The sequence below is a fragment of the Branchiostoma belcheri genome, unplaced genomic scaffold (genome assembly GCF_001625305.1).
Source record: "Branchiostoma belcheri isolate BF01 breed outbred unplaced genomic scaffold, Haploidv18h27 scaffold56, whole genome shotgun sequence".
Classification (NCBI taxonomy): domain Eukaryota; kingdom Metazoa; phylum Chordata; class Leptocardii; order Amphioxiformes; family Branchiostomatidae; genus Branchiostoma; species Branchiostoma belcheri.
Genome location: NW_017804198.1, coordinates 1,501,413 through 1,518,785, shown reverse-complemented (window position 1 = coordinate 1,518,785; position 17,373 = coordinate 1,501,413). Strand labels below are relative to the sequence as shown.

General features: G+C 40.7%; 3 protein-coding genes across 3 annotated transcripts in view; all 3 read right to left on the bottom strand.

Moving 5' to 3' along the window:
• Window positions 1-299: 299 nt before the first annotated feature.
• Window positions 300-11,363, bottom strand: LOC109481583 (fibroblast growth factor receptor 1-like). The gene is made up of 13 exons (XM_019784176.1): window positions 11,138-11,363; window positions 9,870-9,954; window positions 9,236-9,374; window positions 8,854-8,947; window positions 8,162-8,283; window positions 7,735-7,897; window positions 6,578-6,688; window positions 6,139-6,329; window positions 4,650-4,772; window positions 3,366-3,453; window positions 1,427-1,541; window positions 944-1,043; window positions 300-493 (listed from the first exon to the last, which is right to left on the bottom strand). The coding sequence occupies exons 3-13, from the start codon at window positions 9,314-9,316 to the stop codon at window positions 470-472; spliced, it is 1,212 nt and encodes a 403-aa protein (XP_019639735.1). The 5' UTR covers window positions 9,317-9,374; window positions 9,870-9,954; window positions 11,138-11,363; the 3' UTR covers window positions 300-469.
• A 14-nt stretch (window positions 11,364-11,377) lies between these two features.
• Window positions 11,378-13,957, bottom strand: LOC109481508 (fibrinogen-like protein 1). Its single transcript, XM_019784085.1, has 6 exons — window positions 13,948-13,957; window positions 13,657-13,782; window positions 12,614-13,306; window positions 12,307-12,420; window positions 11,716-11,948; window positions 11,378-11,437 (listed from the first exon to the last, which is right to left on the bottom strand). The coding sequence occupies exons 1-6, from the start codon at window positions 13,955-13,957 to the stop codon at window positions 11,378-11,380; spliced, it is 1,236 nt and encodes a 411-aa protein (XP_019639644.1).
• Window positions 13,958-15,835: 1,878 nt separating this feature from the next.
• LOC109481507 overlaps window positions 15,836-17,373 on the bottom strand; it is a 13,299-nt gene continuing 11,761 nt past the window's right edge. Inside the window, exon 9 of the mRNA XM_019784084.1 lies at window positions 15,836-15,978. Within this exon, the coding sequence (XP_019639643.1) occupies window positions 15,836-15,978 (143 nt within the window). The remainder of the gene's footprint in view (window positions 15,979-17,373) is intronic.

The window sequence follows — 17,373 nt, the reverse complement described above, 5'->3', positions numbered from 1 at the left end:
TCCAATTAACAGGTTAACGTGACAGAATAACGTAATAATTAATACGTCCTGATGTAAAGCATGTATTAATACGTCAATGTGACATGGAATTCTATCATATATTACCTGGTTGTATATGCTATATGTTACCAGGCCATTGGAGGCTACAAATATGAATGTAAGCAATTTATTCTTTTTTTCTTGATTAATGTCTTGCAGTTAGTTATCCTTAATATATTCTTATGCAATGTTGCACTTTTACAGAATACATCCATGCATTGATATATACATCATTCTTATTATTAAAATGTTCTATAAGCAATGTACGGTTTCGTTCAGTGAAACTAAATTCCGTACGCGTGATATTCCTAGATACATAATTAACAAAGGTTGTATTCTGGTCCTAATGTATCTACAAAATGAGAAAATATAATGTTTCCCTCTTGGCAGAAAAAATTTCCTCTTTCCCGCTCTTCCCATGTGTGGTTTCCTAATTCAGCAATGATGCATATGTCTGCGAAAGTAAAAAAACACTCTTTGATCTCAGTGATCCGGTAAATAGAGATTGGAAATGGGATATTTCTGAAGAAGACCATTCTTACTTAGCCTTTAAATTGATAAAGTTAATGCATTTATATAAAACGTTACCTCGTGTGATCTTGACCATGAAAAATTCAAACATCTTATATAAAACTTTACCTTGTGATCTTGAACATAAAAACAAATATAAAACCTTCTATATAAAACTTTACCTTGTGATCTTGAACATAAAAACAAATATAAAACCTTCTATATAAAACTTTACCTTGTGATCTTGAACATAAAAACAAATATAAAACCTTCTATGTAAAACTTTACCTTGTGATCTTGAACATAAAAACAAATATAAAACCTTCTATGTAAAACTTTACCTTGTGATCTTGAACATAAAAACAAATATAAAACCTTCTATGTAAAACTTTACCTTGTGATCTTGAATGATCCGATCCAGAGTTGCCTTCAGCTCTGGAAAAGTTGGTCTGTTCTCAGGAAGAGTTTCCCAGCAGCTCTTCATCACCTCGTAACTGTTGGGTACAGAAATGTTTCAAGAGGCGTCGGTGTTCAATGTGTATCTGTATCGGTCAGTAAATAAAAAGAAAACGTAAAGCGTCTCGGAATTCCGTCAAGTTACACAAAAGAGCTGATGACGACGGGTGGGGTCGTGTGGTGCAACGGCAGCGTGCGCGACTCGGAATCAAGAGGTCCCGGGTTCGAGTCCCGACATGCCACCGATCTTGTGCCCTTGGGAAAGGCACTTTACACGACTTTCCCCACTAGACTCAAGTGAAAATTAGTATTGTCTGTCCTGTCTACATTCGTTTCTATGTGCGGGACACAACACTAGCAATTGCACTCTTGCAATTTCAATAAATAAAAATAAATCAATAAAAAATATGCAAGGCTGCAAACGTACACATCTTGGGGACACAGAGCGGGTTTCTCCAGCCTGTAGCCACTTGGGAGAAGCTTCATGAGCTCTTTGCCTGTCATCCGGCCGTACGGTTGTTTACCTGGAAGAAGAAAATAAAGCGTTTATTAATTTTTTTGTATGTAGTAAACATCGCTTTTGTGGGCATAGACCGCGAATACATTCAAAATATGTGTTTACTCACGGACGAACTGTCAAAGAACAGCTTTGGTATCATGGTTAAGTCAATGATTAAAAAATGTAATACCATATTTATCAGCTGTTGACGTGAGAAATTTTGACGGAATAAATACATGTAGAACCTGTGTCAAGTATACGTTCTAATGTTCCTCAATGGACCTTTCCGGTCGAACACCATAAGCCCCGTCCCCTGTTCTACTTCGGTCAAAATCAGCCCGTGAAGGACCGCGCAGGCCGCCGCCGGCAGAATGTCGGTTTTGCCGCTCAACTATAGGGTCGAGGTTTTGGCAGCGAAAACTCTCTCAGCATCCACAAAAAAGGGTCACGCTATCTTCATTGAAGTACACATCCACAGAGTAAAACTTATTTGAGGAGGAGACAAGGTTAGTTTAATGAGAGCAAAATGTTTTCGCTCAATGCGGACGCGGGATGCGTCGCATAACATCACGTGACATGGTAGGCTGACAAACAGCCGATGCATGTGTTACGCAGAGTACGTTTATCTGTGACAGGTTTTCCACGGCATTTGCTGCATGCATCGCAGCTACATACAAACCAGGAAAAAAAACGAAATGAGAAAAAAACAGTTCGGGTGGTCACGAGGAAGGGCGCAACTTATAAAGGGCTTCGTGATACAAGTAGAAACATAAGCACGAAAACATGGACATAAACAATTATGAGGGCTTCATAAACAAACACAAGAATGACAAAACGTCTTTGGTTAACTTGAAATTCCCTCCGATGTCACAAAGTCAATTTCACCGGTAAAACAAGGAGTATTTATCAAGTAGACATCAACTCATTTTGCTGCTCTTAGATTCCCCGCGCTGATTTTGACCGAGGTGTTCGAAATAGAGCAGGAGGGTTCGACGTGTTCGATCAGGAAAGGTCCATTGTTTAAAGATTGCATCAAACTATAACGGGGGGTGCCCAAATTCCGACCCATCCCTAATACCGAACTAGTTTGAAAAATCCTTGTTGCGGCGTTATGCATGGGAGCACGTGCCTAAAAATAACCACAAGAATGGACCAAGATTTTGTGTTGATATCGTTAATCTCACAAAGTTTGTTTTAGTTCGTACACCCTGACAACAGATGAGTGAAAAATCTGTTTAAATTCGACTCTTGTTCGGGGGTTGACGAGCGTGTCAAAAATGCAGGTTTTGCTTTTCAAACAGCCATTTTGGAGCAAGTCGCGTAATCATAAAAAGATGACTTGTTTGTGCCAGAAAAACAGTTGTAGATTGTTTTAGTCATAATTTGTGTATTCTAATTTCTAAACTCTCTTCTCAGATCGACCTGTGTTAAACACTAGGTCGGAATTAGGGCACCCCTATTGCGATAGAACGTTCCACCGGCAAAATGACCAAAATCCTGCCGTAAGTTTCGTGAACCATTACGCTTGGGTGTAAGGCGCTACACTGAAGTGAAATATACAGCTGTGAAGCTTTAATCGTTGTGATCTTTTATCTGTCAATATTATAGCTCATGTTGCGCGGGTTTTTGGTAAGATAAACTATTATCAATGGAACATAGGTCGGAATTAGGACCCCTCCCGTTACATACGGCACTCTTACCCATTGTCATAATCTCCCACAGAAGGATTCCAAAGGACCATCTGAAACGTGGAAAAGTCAACTACTGTTACAGTAATATAAACAAGGACATGTATTAGGACAAGGACAAGGAGGTTACTTGAGTGTTAACTGTGAGCAGATGACTAAAACTGCCATATAATGTATGTACAATACATACACATCGCTTTGGGTGGTGTACACCTGATAGAACAGGGACTCGTATGCCACCCATCGGACGGGAAGCTGGCTCTGAACGGGAAAAGGGGATGTTAAGATAAACTCAGAACACATTACATTGTTGGCTTTATGTTCAGCAAATGACTTCGACATCGCATCATTACTCCAAGACATATTCATTGTGCTTGGCGGCGAAAGTTCATACAAATCAACAATAGTATACGCAGACTTAGCTTTTTATCTCATTTATTTAGTACGTAAATTTGTTTTCACTGGAAAACGTGATAATTAAAAAACTCGTGATATTTCTTTCTCCAATAGTTATCCCCTTTTTTTCCATATCAAAACTCTATATCACATATAAGAAGTCCATACAAACTCTATATGAAAAAAAATGAGATAACATGTCCTTATCTCATTTTTTTCCATATAATAAGAAGTCCATACAAACTCTATATGAAAAAAAATGAGATAACATGTCCTTATCTCATTTTTTTCCATATAAGAAAAATACGTATTAAATAAATGTGATAAATAATCAAGTCTGTATACGCCAAAAAGCATTTACTCAAGCATCTGGATGTGATTTTGGAAACGGTCAGACGTTTCATGCAGGTAGCATCCACTACCTTTCGTCAGTGACACTGAAAGACTGCAGGAGAATTGCAGGTTTATAAGCAACAATGGTATACGTAAGTTATGGACATGATACTATCACCTCCTCGCTTACAAGCTTAGAAATAGTCACATGTTTATACAATGATGTCTTTATAGCATTGCTTTGGGAGAAATATCAAACATATGATACTGCTTGGTCCATAGTGGTTAATAAATGGGTTTAATAAAAATGTATCGACACCGGTTGCAATTCGTGTTTTGTTTGGGTCAGGTGCTCAATAGCAACATCAAATGTAAGCAGATGCTGATGTGGGTTTTGGCAAGATTTATGGAGTAACTTGAATTCCCATACATGGAGAAGGGGACTTGCTGTATATGTTTGTTCTTCTTATTTTTTAAAAATATTCCAACATGTACTCACAAGACGTGGTGACGGTACACTCAAGGTTTTACAACTTATATTAATGCCGCCACCAACACGGGACAATGCAATACTCATTTTCACCTGAGCGAAGTGAGGAAAGTGCCTTTGCCAAGATCGGTGGTATGTCAGGACTCGAACCCGGGACCTCTTGGTTCCGAGTCGAGCACTCTGCCGCTACACCACACGATCCCACTTGTTATTGTAGATGGAATGCACGTAAATCTACCTGTGTGCTCTTGACGTACTCAGACTCCTCGTAGATATCCCGTGACAGACCAAAGTCTGATATCTTGGCCGTCAGGTCCTTCCCAAGGAGAACGTTCCTGGCGGCAAGGTCACGGTGGACGCACTGGAGGGACGAAATAAGACGTGTCATGAAAGGGTCCCACATGGAAAAACATAGGATGCTAGTCGCCTCATCTTGTATTAGTGGAGTTTAACCGAGTGCATTTTATCCTGGATAAATAAATTACATTGTACAATAAAAAAAGGACACCCCGTCCTTTTTCTATTTCAACATGGTCGCTTAGTTCTATTCTATCCCCGGATTAACATAACATGCGTTGGAATCTACAGTTGTACGCCTCTTGAAATGCTGTTATTATAAAAATGTTACTATATATTAAGCCACACTGATTTAATTTTATGGATGACATCCACGCGCGCACTGTTTTTCAGCTGTTCTAAAAATCACTTCCGACGACTCTCTGACCTGGGTGCCATTCTCCATAGTAGCTAGCGACAATAGGAATAGCGGCTTGCCGTAGAAGTCGCTATCTACTACCGCAAATCCTGCAATTTCGCAGAAAGTTTCGGCTGGAATTTTTTTTATTCACTTGCGCGCACTTCTTTGGAGGTCTTCAGAGGCTGTCATCAATAAAATAATGCAATAATTGCAGTACGGCTACCGCTTTGTCTTACAACTAGGTATAAAAAGTCTTTCATTCCATATGCTACGCATCACTGGAATGGTCTTGATGTAGCTGTTCGATCTCTGAATCTTTCATTGTATAAGAAGTACTTAGTAAAGTCAGTACGTTGCCCTTTTTACCGACATTTTAGCATCGGCCCCAGGTACACCTGCGCATTACTCACGCGTCTCCGCATCGGGACCTGTAGTCTTAACCACAGCTTATTCTTAAGAAATTTAGCCCCTAGTGCTGCTTGTATCTGCGGGTCTCGTTGTGAGAGTGTCATACATTTTCTTTTACACTGCCCTTTATATAATCAACAAAGAGTCACCCTACTCAGCAATCTCCAGAATTTGGTAGGCTTTGATTTTGATGTTTTCAATATGTCTGAACAATTGTTATGTGATATTTTACTTAGAGGATTACCTGATTTATACTATGATACAAACTGTAATATCTTGCTAACCACTCAAACTTATATTGTTGACACCAAACGGTTTGTACTCGATTGATTTATTATATAGCCTACTAAACATTTCTTTGTACTATTTAACGACCCATCCCACCCATTTGCTGTTCTCTGTTTTTTGTTATGTACTGTAATTGTATTCTATGTTTGGTGGTGAGGCTAAAATTAGCTATAGCTAGAGTACCTCACCACCTTGTCTTGTATTGTCCTTGTTGATATTTGTAAATAAAAAAAAATAATTGCAGTATAAGGTCACGCTACTACCCTATAGCCTTATTGAGCGTATCTACAAATCACAGCCCCGTGACACAATAAAATGCTCTATACATGTGTACCTGCATGGCAGCCAGGTGACTCATCCCATTTGCTATGTCTATACCAAACGTGATCAGTTGTTCCATCGGCAACAGAATCCTGGAGGTGCCGATGTTGATGTCCTTTTGCTTCAGCTCCTTAGGACGGTTGTTTCTCAGCCAGTCCTTCAGACGTCCGTTGGGTGCGAACTCAACAACAAGTGTCAGCGGGCCTGAGGCGGATTGTTTTGACGAGTAAACATTTAGACAAGATAGTTTAATAGAGATGTAACACGTCAACCATTGTGTTACATTCATGTCACTCGTGCATGAACGCATATTTTGAGCTACTTTGTCTTTAAATGTTCAGTTTGTCATTTATTTGTCCCCGGGATGAAAAAATTGGAAAGCTATAGTTCTTTGTTGAATATGAAAATGACATTACGTAAATACAAGAATGAAACGAGGTGGAAGTTTTTACCTTCTACCGTGCATGCGCCGACCAGACTGATGACGTTGTCATGACGACCAACTGTGACCAGTATGTCCAGTTCTCCAAAGAGGTCCTCTTTGTCCTTTTCCTCTGCAGATGCTGAGAAAACATAACAACTTCCAAGATGACATGTGCTAATTACATATTCATAATTCTTACATTACTGTATAACAGACAGTAGCACACTATCATAATTCATGGATTCGAATGAAAGCTCATCTGTGTTGGTAGAATCCATAGTTAAAGAGTTTGACTTGTTCCAACACAAGGAAGAAACTCACCATAATTTAAACATTCTTTATCATGCGCCCGGTTTTTGTCCGCCTTCCCCAACAACCTCTGCTTGGAGAGTAGTTCTATGCCTGAATGCATGGGTTATATTCAGATCCACAGACGCGTGCCTCCCTAGTTCTACCCTATGTTAAGAACACCTCTGAAGCTTTACGGAGAATCTTCGGGACGCATGGCTTAAAAACGTGTTTCAAACCGACCCGTACGTTAAGACAGCTATTAGTGGCCCCCAAAGACAGAACCCCCAAAGAACAAAAGTGTGGCGTGATTTACCACATTCGGTGCGCAGGTCAAAATATCAGAGGACCTTGCCCAGAGACATGCATAGGGGAAACAGAACGGTCTCTCAAGACTAGATTTTTGGAACACAGGCGCCCTAGTTCAAACACATCGGAAGTGTCGCAATACATACACATCGAGTCCCCCCGGACATAAAGTTACATTGGACAAGGTGCGCATTCTAGATACGGAGCAGGATTACTTTGTGAGAGGCGTGAAGGAGGCAGTCTACATCAGGGCCCATCAACCACTTTTGATGCACTCCTGACGTCATCACGTTTCCGACTTCCGGAAAGTCAGCGACTGCATCACAAAATCTGATGAAGGTTGACGGGATCAGCCGAAAATTTATGGTGAGTTTCTTCCTTGTGTTGGAACAAGTCAAACTCTTTAACTATAATTCATGGATCATGACCTTTTATAGATGTGAGCTTAGATACAAAATGCTCAATGAAAAACCAAGGGTTTATCCCCAGGTAAATTTTAGACCTCTAATGATTCATTATTTACATTTGGCATATTTTCTGCTGAATGCTTAATAGATTTGTTAAATGTGCGACATGTATAAAATGCACCTTTCAGTGTCTTGACTGCCACAGTCTGGGTAACGCCTCTCTTCCTCAGCTCCCCCATACGGACCTCCCCAAACTGTCCCTTCCCCAGGATTTTACCGAGCTTCAGGCTGGAGCGGGGGATTTCCCAGCCAGGGTGGTGTGGTCTGCCGCTCTCAGCGGACTCCTAGAAGTCAAATGATAGCAAACAAATTAGTGCGTACGAGCCAATTTTCCGGCTCATCTGCAAGAAGGAAGTGTTTTCTTTCGTTTTATTCTTACTGACAGTCAAGCCCAAACCCACCTTCAACGTAAAATTTGTGTCGGAACAAATTAAAATACTTCCATGTTTAACTTCCTTACTGTTTGAAGAACAATAGATATATATGGCATCGTGTGAAAAACAATGCAATCCCAAAATTGTTCTTTCGATGAGGTAAAGAAGCCATACCTGATTGTCCTTCAGCTCTTGAAGGGCCTTCTGTAGTTTTGCCCTCGGTCCGATCTCTGGAACGAGCTCCCCGAGCATTTCGCTGGTCAGGGACATGGCTCCTTCTCCGTCTACTTTGTGTCCTGAAGACAATCACATCAACAGCTGTATCTGTATAGCCGGTATAACCGCCTCTCGGCGTGACACGCCAGCTTGGCAGGCACGCGGCGCGGCGGCAGCTGGCTACTTCGAACTTGTTACACCTAGCGTTCGAACACCTAAACCCAAACTTTGTTAAAAAGCTTAATTAAGTGAAGATTCCCAGAAGACAGCTCTAGGGAAATATGTGTTTTTGAACACCACAATCCTTGGTTCATAACTTGAAGGCATGAATATTACTTGTTCTTTTTTTTGAGCTGGTACTAGGTAATTGCATCAGTTTATTGCTCATTTTGTACATTATGCATAGTCTGGATATTTTTCACCTGTCTTCCAGTGGCATCGGATCATCTAAACCCAAACAACAACTTTTGTTTGGTCTGCATCAACGTCTGTTTCAAGACCGTTGCCAAGCTACAAATAAACCCAATCTGCCGAACTAAAATGCACAGTAAGAGATCGAATCTTGCCATTAAACACTTTTTGTAGCTGCAGCGACACAGGTTTCTTTTGTTTCCCCTAGGCAATATAATTATAAGTATAACTGAACTTACGCCTAAATTCCGCAGCATACTGGCCAAATCCCTTGGCTTTGAGGAATTCCACTACGTCGTCAACGGTGACAAGGTCTATGATGCTGTAAACAGCCTGTCATACATGAAAAGCGTCGTTAACGTCTGCCAGACTTAAGTTGGGACAGACATGCTACTCTGATTTCTGATACTCTTGACTATAGATAATGAAAGACATTATATATACCTACAATATTGATCACCAAAAAGGGTATCGATCGGTGACTTGCAATGTATATTTATAACGTAACCATTTCAGTTTAATAGTAACAGCCCTAAGTATACAAGCCGTGAAATGTTAACATCAAGATCGGTTGTAAAATGCAAAAGGGAAGAACTTGACATGTGCAGTAAAGTTTATTACCGATTCATAAGGTGAAATGTCCTCCTCAATTGCTGTAGGACTCTCAGCTGATTCATGAATGGACGGTTCGTTTTCCGTCATTATCGCCAGGTCTATCTGAGGACCTGAGGGGTCCTGGTCGTCTTGGGCGTTCCTTTTCCTTTAAAGCATCCAGTCAATTTCAGGGGTGCAATACTAAAAGCATTATGTATGAGTAAATCTGATAATTGACATTTAGTGACATTTCATAGCATTTTTTCGTCAGTATTTCATGCTTGCAGCATTTAATTTAGCACAAAACCAAACAAAGTGAGGCTTGGTACCACCAACAAATAGCTAGAACCAGTCTATGATTCAAAACAAGCAACCATTTTTCGTCAGCGACAGCCACATTTCGGCGTAGCGTTCGTGTAAGCCATCACAAAATCGCCGGCGAATGTGCATGGGTACACGGCGCCGGCGTGGACACACCCCCGACTCGAATGCTATTCCATTTACTACATTAAAAGAATGACCAGAAAATTGTCTTTAGATATTTTTAACATACAAATGGTCACATCAGTCGTTGCACAAATAGTGCATATAATTAGCCATGACACAAAACAATAGATTACGTTTTCCATCTATAATGTCAATAGAGGCTTTACGTACTTACCTATGACACACTATCCCTACTGTCACAAGAATAGCCACCAGTACAGCAGCCACACTGCCGCCAACGATTGCAGAAACAGGTTGATCTAGAAGGGAATCATAACATTTAAGTTATATCGGTTTACAATGGAATGCTAACGCACCACTATTGTTTCTACAAATGCTGTTACGAAGCAGTTACACACAACGATGGACCATAATTTCTTTCCTGACAATCATCTCTAAATGTCTTCAGTTACCTACCTACCTAGTCCCTAGACCTTTTCCTGATCGATGGGGGAACTTCAGTTAACTTATATCAAGTAAGGCCTTAATGATTAGAAGTGCATAAGACTGACAGTTTATCTATTATTAGTAGCAATCGCAATTATTCTTTGAAGATTTATAAACTTCGGATGTTATGCATATAGGACTGTTGTTTTGTATATTAAGAATTACCTTGGATGATCGTTTCTGTGATCACTGTGATCATCCTCCATGGGTGTTAACAAACGTATATATTTTATTTTATTCACATTTATTTTCCGAGGATGAGGCAAAAAGTTATAAAACTTATCTCAGCCCTCTCCTCACACATAAAAGGAAACAATAAAACAAAGTAGTAATAATAATAATAAGAAGAAATGACAAGGGTACATAATGAGCTGGTGTGTAAAATGAATCAACTAAATCAAACAAAACGTCCTGTCTGCAAAATAAAGTTGAAAACCACATCAAATATTTTACAATTGTTGACAAACGACAATGAGGGGTTACCCCTGAGAATGGTTGAACATAAAGTGTTGTCGGTGACGTTGTTTGTGTCAAATGGCAGAATGTTAGTTAGAGATAATAACATGTCAATACGTTCGTCAGTGTACAGTGGGCAGTGTAGGAAGTAGTGTACAGCTGTTTCGTTGGAGTGACCACATTTGCACGCATGACTGGGCACACATTGATGTTGGAACAGGTGAAAGTTTAACTGACTGCGGTTGAGTCTGAGTCTGGTAAGGTGGATAGCTGGGTTTCTCGGACCGTAGAAAAAGTGAGGTTGAGTGTGAGGGCTGTGATAAAACGTCTCCAACTCTTTTTTAAAGATGGCAATTGATGTTGATGCTCGTGTAGTTAATGGCAAGTTATTCCAGGAAACAATGGAAGTAGGCAGGAAAGATCTTTTGAATTTCTCAGTTCTTGCAGGAATTAAGACGTAATTCTGATCATATCGTATATATACGTATATATAGTTGACTTGCTTCATTTCGAAAGGGCCTTTTTTAGTGCACTACTTACAATATTCCAGCGTCCTTGTGATGTAACAGTCGCTGAAGTTGCCTTCTCCTGCACTATTTGACCCTCGCACCCGGAATGCGTAGTTTGTGTACGGGTCTAGGTCTCCAATATTAGTAGTGGTGCTGCTGTCGTCCGTCGTAACTTGAAGGAGAAAAGCATCTTCAACGCACGACTCCGACGCTCCATATTGTACTGTGTAGTTGAGAATCTCCCCGTTTGTTTCTATCGGATGACCCCAGGTCAGGCGGACAGAGTTGTGTGAGGTTGGTACGGCTGCCAAATTGCGGGGAACACCGGGAGCTGCAAATGCAAAATGCAGAGGCCTAGAAGCATTATCTCTGGTACACACTAAACCGATATAGTATCCACATTCAACTTCACTATATGTATCTATTCAGGTTGCAACAGCAATACACGGTGGAGCACTAGGCAGCAAATTCAAATGATGCCGTGCTCCACGTGAATGCATTATTAATTGTTGTGTACAGTAATATCTAGAGATGATAAGATTTCCTACGTGTTTCGTCTGTAGTTCCCCTCCCAGTGCTAAGATCGCTCCACCCTAACGAGGTGTTCACCCGCACTTGAACATCGTACATGGCTCCTGGTCGTAGGTTGTAAATGTAGACATCGCCGCTCCCAATGGAGGCTCCAGTTGACGCCCAGACTCCCCAGTCCTCTGTGTCACTCTGTTTGTAGCGTACTTGGGAGTCGATGATGGTGAGGTTACCGGATACTCCTACCGTCCAGGTAACGTGGAGGGCTGTAGAGTTCACTGTGATTACGTTCATTGTCACGTCTTTGGGACTTTCTGAAGACAGTAAGAAACCAAAACCTATTCTGTTACAGCGTCTTTGACTACAATAGCTTATTTTCCATCAAAATGGCTGCAGATATTTCTTCAGTATTACCAACAGTGTCCACACTAAAATAAAATCAAGGATTAGCTAAGTAAATGAACGTTACGATATGCAACATATTTTCCTGGCACAGTGACACTACCAAACTATCAGCGTTTTAGTGTTACGAGTAGATGGATTTCCAAAAAAAGGTGCGTTGATTAGTGAACAATAAGTTATACCTGCCAGAATGCAGCTACTTTATATATGAAACTGTCTAGTAGACCATAACATCGCCATTTTATTGTATTCAAAAGATAGATGACCTACCCTGGTCACAAAATGCACCGTACCATCCGTGTGCACATGTGCAGATATATAGTCCTGACTCAACAGGTCCTGACTTGAGGGTTCCACCATTCTGGCACGGTCTGAATGATGAGGCTGTAAGAACAAAGTGCAATGACAGGCATTGTTGTTCTGTTCTATCAATTGCCAAGCTCTGGTAGACACAATATAATAGATTTAATATATAATAAATTATTGGAGTTCCAAGTAAGCCATCCCAAACAATATTTCCGTCCTGAAGAAATATTTACTTAAAACATTTGAAACACGTACGACTTTAAGCACGTACCGGAAAAATTATCTGGTCTAATCATCATGATCGTTTTTTTCAAGGAATACTGGTAACGCCTCCAAGTGTACCAGACGATTCCATCTGCACTGGAGCATGAAGCTGAAGGTACTGAGCAGCCTGTCAGATACTGTCCGTTCAACATGGCGTAACCACAACTTGGAGTGTACCACCAGCCTCCTTGTCCGTATTGACCCGCACAGTCGGTACTGATACCATCGTTATCCTGGTCTGTTGTAGAAAATTGTCTGTTGTTGATGCTGTGACGTCCATCATCAGTAGACGAGTCCAAACTATCAGTTGCAGTCCCGCTGTACCCACTGATCGTTGCCGTGTACTTGCTGCTGGTGTTTCCCACAGAAAACGTGCTGTACCGCGCAAATCGGCTGTTCGTTTCCCAGTCTTCCAAGTACACGTACAGCTCGTTTTGTTTCTGTGTCGTCAGGCTGTGGACGTTCTTTAATCCCAGCCAATACTCTACAGTAGGATTGCCGAATCCCTGCTCGTACTCAGTCCAAGTCTTGTCAAACGGCACGGACCCGTCCTGCCGCCGCTGTATGACCGTCCACCCACCGCCATCAGTGACCATGTCACAGTAGGCTTGGAATGGTTGCGGGTAGCCGATAGTGTAAACATGACTGTACTGAATCCCGAGTGCGAACACGTCAGTACAATCTTTGGGCGCCAGGATGTCTGCAAGCAACAGACAGTTAGGATAACAAAACCCATTGTGAAAATGACGATGTATGGATAATAGGTGATATAAGACATACAATGAGTCTCTAGTCTGAAAATATCATAACCATACAACAGAATTAAAAATGTTGACAACCTTGTGAAACAAAAGTATAGACTAGTGTACCTACGTTTCCGTTGGTAGTAATTTCGGTCAGACCAACTGTCCCACTCAGGACCAGGAGATGCCGCCGTGTCCTTGTCAGAACTACGGAGCCAACACCGTGCACTGCCGCCCTCTGGCGATCCGGCAGGGCGATGGTTGAAGGACAGACATGTCGAGTTGACTCCGTGATAACTGCCGTTACCTTGCAAACAGCGGCGAGCACACTCTTCTGCGTCTATGTTGCTGTACGTTGTTATGTGGTTGTCAGAAGTACTGCCAAAGTAGCGACCTTCCTCCTTGGTGAAGAGATCCTCGTACGAAACAGTCGCTAATTAAAAGCAGAAATGTTACTTAATGAAACTGTCTGAAAAATCTTCCAAAAATAGTATAAGGTTTTACTAGACAAAAATTGTGTTTGTAAAATGAAACCATGCACACAATTTTGTACAACCAGCTATAGCTCTATATGTGCATGTTTGGTATACCCTAAGACCAACAATCATTATGGTAATTTAAACACCTGTACGGTTCTGACAAGTTTCCCCAGTCCAGAAGTCCACACACTCCCCATTACAGACTCCAGTCGTCTTGTTACAGTCTGCTCCGTTTGCACAGTGACAGGTTTGGGTACAGTCAGATCCATACAAACCGTCTGGACACTCTGAAAAAGTATGCAAACTTTTCATCAGTCTTTTTTTACGCCTGGATTTATCAATTAAAATTAACGTATTGACGTACGTAGAAAGACAGGTTATGAACCATATGTTGGAGAATTATTCAAGCATATCATGTCATGATATTCTGTCAATTCGATATGAATAAAAAACTTCCACGACCTCATACCTTCGCCAAATACAAATGTAATGTTAACCTTTATGATCGACGAATTACAAATTGTTCATTCTCATTGATTATGCAAATAAAACCATCATTTGCATGAAATATATCAGTTGTTCATATTGACAGCCAATGACAGTCTTATTTTTAACAAAGAAAGCTATTCTAGCATTTCCTCATAAATTATGCAAATGAGGTTCGCATTGGAATAAGTTATGTTTGATGATGTCCATGTTTACCTGACTTTCAAAAGTATAGAATTATAAAAGTTTCTCATTAATTATGCAAATTTGGTCAAAATTTACATAATTAACATTTGCCCAAAGGGTCCTCTTCCCCTTAATTACATATGTCGTAAGTTTGAATGGTCCTATCATGGAACGAAGCAGATTTATAGAATTTCGCCATTAATTATGTAAATTAGATCCTGAGTTGCCATTTCATTATGTTAAGCATCACTTAAGCTACCTACATAACGACAATCCGTCAACCGTTTCTTGAGTTAACTTACTTCAAACATTTTCAAAGAAACGACCCTGGAGTTCCCAAGTTGCTAGGTGGCCCAAACTTACGTCACTTCTTCCCGAACACAAGAGCCATTTGCCACCCTAATATCATGACCCTAGCATGTCCAGATCGGAAACCGGAAGTTCCGCTGCAGTACCATAACAAGCCGCCAGGTTACCCGAAATCTATTCATTTCGAGGTCTCATCAAGACTTCCCCACATACCAAATATCAAGGCAATTCATCAAAGCCTTCTCAAGTTATCGTGTTCACACACACACACACACACACAAACACACACACACACGCACACGCGCACACACACAGACACACACACACACACACAGACACACACACGAACGCCTCTGAAAACATAACCTTCTTGGCGAAGGTAACAATGTACATGTAAATTTGACTATATGGTAATGTAATATTTCTTTCTCCTACCACGTTATTACACATGGCCTGGTACTGTACATAACAGAAACAACGCTCTAAATTAGTTCTTCTTTGTATTTATGTTGTATATATCCAAAAATAATTCTTACCGCGATCACATTTGTCACCATAGTATCCAGCCGCACACACTAAAGTTCCTTCGGTCGGACATCTCCCGGTGAACCTGTCACAGATCTGATTCCCGTAACAATGTCCACAGGGTATACCACAGTCAGGACCGTACGTACCGGTACACTCTGTTTCAAAGTTATGTAGTTAAGTATCAAGGTGATTTTTTTATTGATCAAAATAAGGTGGGTGATAAGAACAGCCGAGGAACATATCTTGATCACAACTGTTGCTAAGTAGCTTCACTTTTTATGGCACTCTATAGCAATTAACAGCCTTAAATGTGAAAAATTGACCTTATCTTGCAAACATTTTGTCACAATGTATACACTGTATCAAATGAGCCGTGATATCAAGTACTACACTCTGGTCTACAGTCAATATGGACTGTGCATACCTGGCACAAAATATTGTTAAAATTATAAACATTATCATTCATTCATTCATCCACCCATTCATTCATTTATTTAGTCATTCATTACAGTTCATAAAGTACTTACCCTGATTACAGAATACACCATGCCATCCATCAGCACATGCGCAGATGTAAAGTCCGGAATCTTCAGGCCCTGGGGTCAGGGTTCCACCATTCTGGCACTGCTTGAATGGAGACGCTGTGGAAAAGTAAAAGAATGATAAAGAGTTGACATGTTTGTTTGTTTGTTTGTCTGTTTTGTTTGTGACTTTCACACTACTCTTCATGGAGTCCGTAGTGAACAATCAGACAAGTATTTGCACCATCGCACACCGGAACATGCCCCTACTCTTTTTCGAAAGGTGTGGTGGTTTCTTTAATGTGCGTGGGGTGTGGCTCTCCCATACACGGGACCTCCATTTAACGTCCTATCCGAGGGACGTCCCTAGCCGAAGCTAGGTACTCATTTACACCTGAGTGAAGTGAGGAAAGTCGCGTAAAGTTCCTTTCCCAAGGGCACAGGATCGGTGACCAGGTGAGGTTCGAACCCGGGACCTCTTGGTTCCGGGCAGAAGATGCTACCGCTACGCCACACAACCCCACATTTGTTAACGTAGGCGTAGGTTGTAAACTTGATCTGATTTTCTCTGTAGTGTATATGGTGTAGATAACGAATGACAAATGTCGTGATTTTTTAATGATTGACATGCAGAGAACAACCTGCCGAATTTAATGAATGGGTGAATATTGGTCCTCTGGCTGCTTTTTCATTTTCTTTTCGATGGGGATGTTCTTTTATGTACTACTAAGTCAACAGAGTAGCGATTTCATGACCAATTGGATTAGAAGAAGTGTACAACCTATGTCACAGGTCTTCTGCCTGCGCCGCCTGGTGGTCCAGGATCAGACAAGTATCAAACGTGAACATTGGTTCAACTAGAGTTCCACGATCGCATACCTTCGCCAAATGATGTTAATGTTTATGACTGAAAAATTATATATTATTCCCCCAGATTATACACATAGCATCCTCATTTCCATGAATTATATCAGTTGATCATATTCTCCACCAAAAGACAGTCTTATCTTAACAACAAATGCCATTCTAGCATTTGCTCATAAATTATGCAAATGAGGTCCTTATTTGAATAAGCTATGTTTAACTAGAAAGGCCGACATTTGCTTCGGAGCAAATACAGCGATGGCTTCACCACATTTTACGACATGGCAGGGAAAGAATGAGAAACACAAGGGAAAACAATGCTTTACATTGATATAACTATAGTATGAAGTAACATACAACTAAGACTACAACAGTTGGATAGCTATTCCCTACATTATTGGTTAGGATTTTTAATTGTATAATGCAAACAGTTGATTTTCAAAATAAAAAGAAGCGTGCATGCCCAGCATTCCAATGTTGGAGCAGGAAAGCTTGAAATACCTACCAAAACACTTGAATATAGATATACTGCCAGTATGGAATGCAGTTAATTCAGTTAAATCCCAACAACCAATCAGCAAGAAGAATAGAGGAAAGCTGCATGCCTATTGGTTGATGCCCTGCATTCCATTGTGATGACTAATGCCCAAA

Coding starts and splice junctions, on each gene's coding strand:
- LOC109481583 (XM_019784176.1), bottom strand. CDS start 9,316: ATGACGGAAAACGAACCGTCCATTCATGAATCAGCTGAGAGTCCTACA. Junction 8,948..9,235: donor ACATTTCACCTTATGAATCG/GTAATAAACTTT, acceptor CATGTATGACAG/GCTGTTTACAGCATCATAGA. Junction 7,898..8,161: donor AAGAGCTGAAGGACAATCAG/GTATGGCTTCTT, acceptor TTTGACTTCTAG/GAGTCCGCTGAGAGCGGCAG.
- LOC109481508 (XM_019784085.1), bottom strand. Junction 13,307..13,656: donor TGCTCGCCGCTGTTTGCAAG/GTAACGGCAGTT, acceptor TGTTGCTTGCAG/ACATCCTGGCGCCCAAAGAT. Junction 11,949..12,306: donor CGGTGCATTTTGTGACCAGG/GTAGGTCATCTA, acceptor TACTGTCTTCAG/AAAGTCCCAAAGACGTGACA.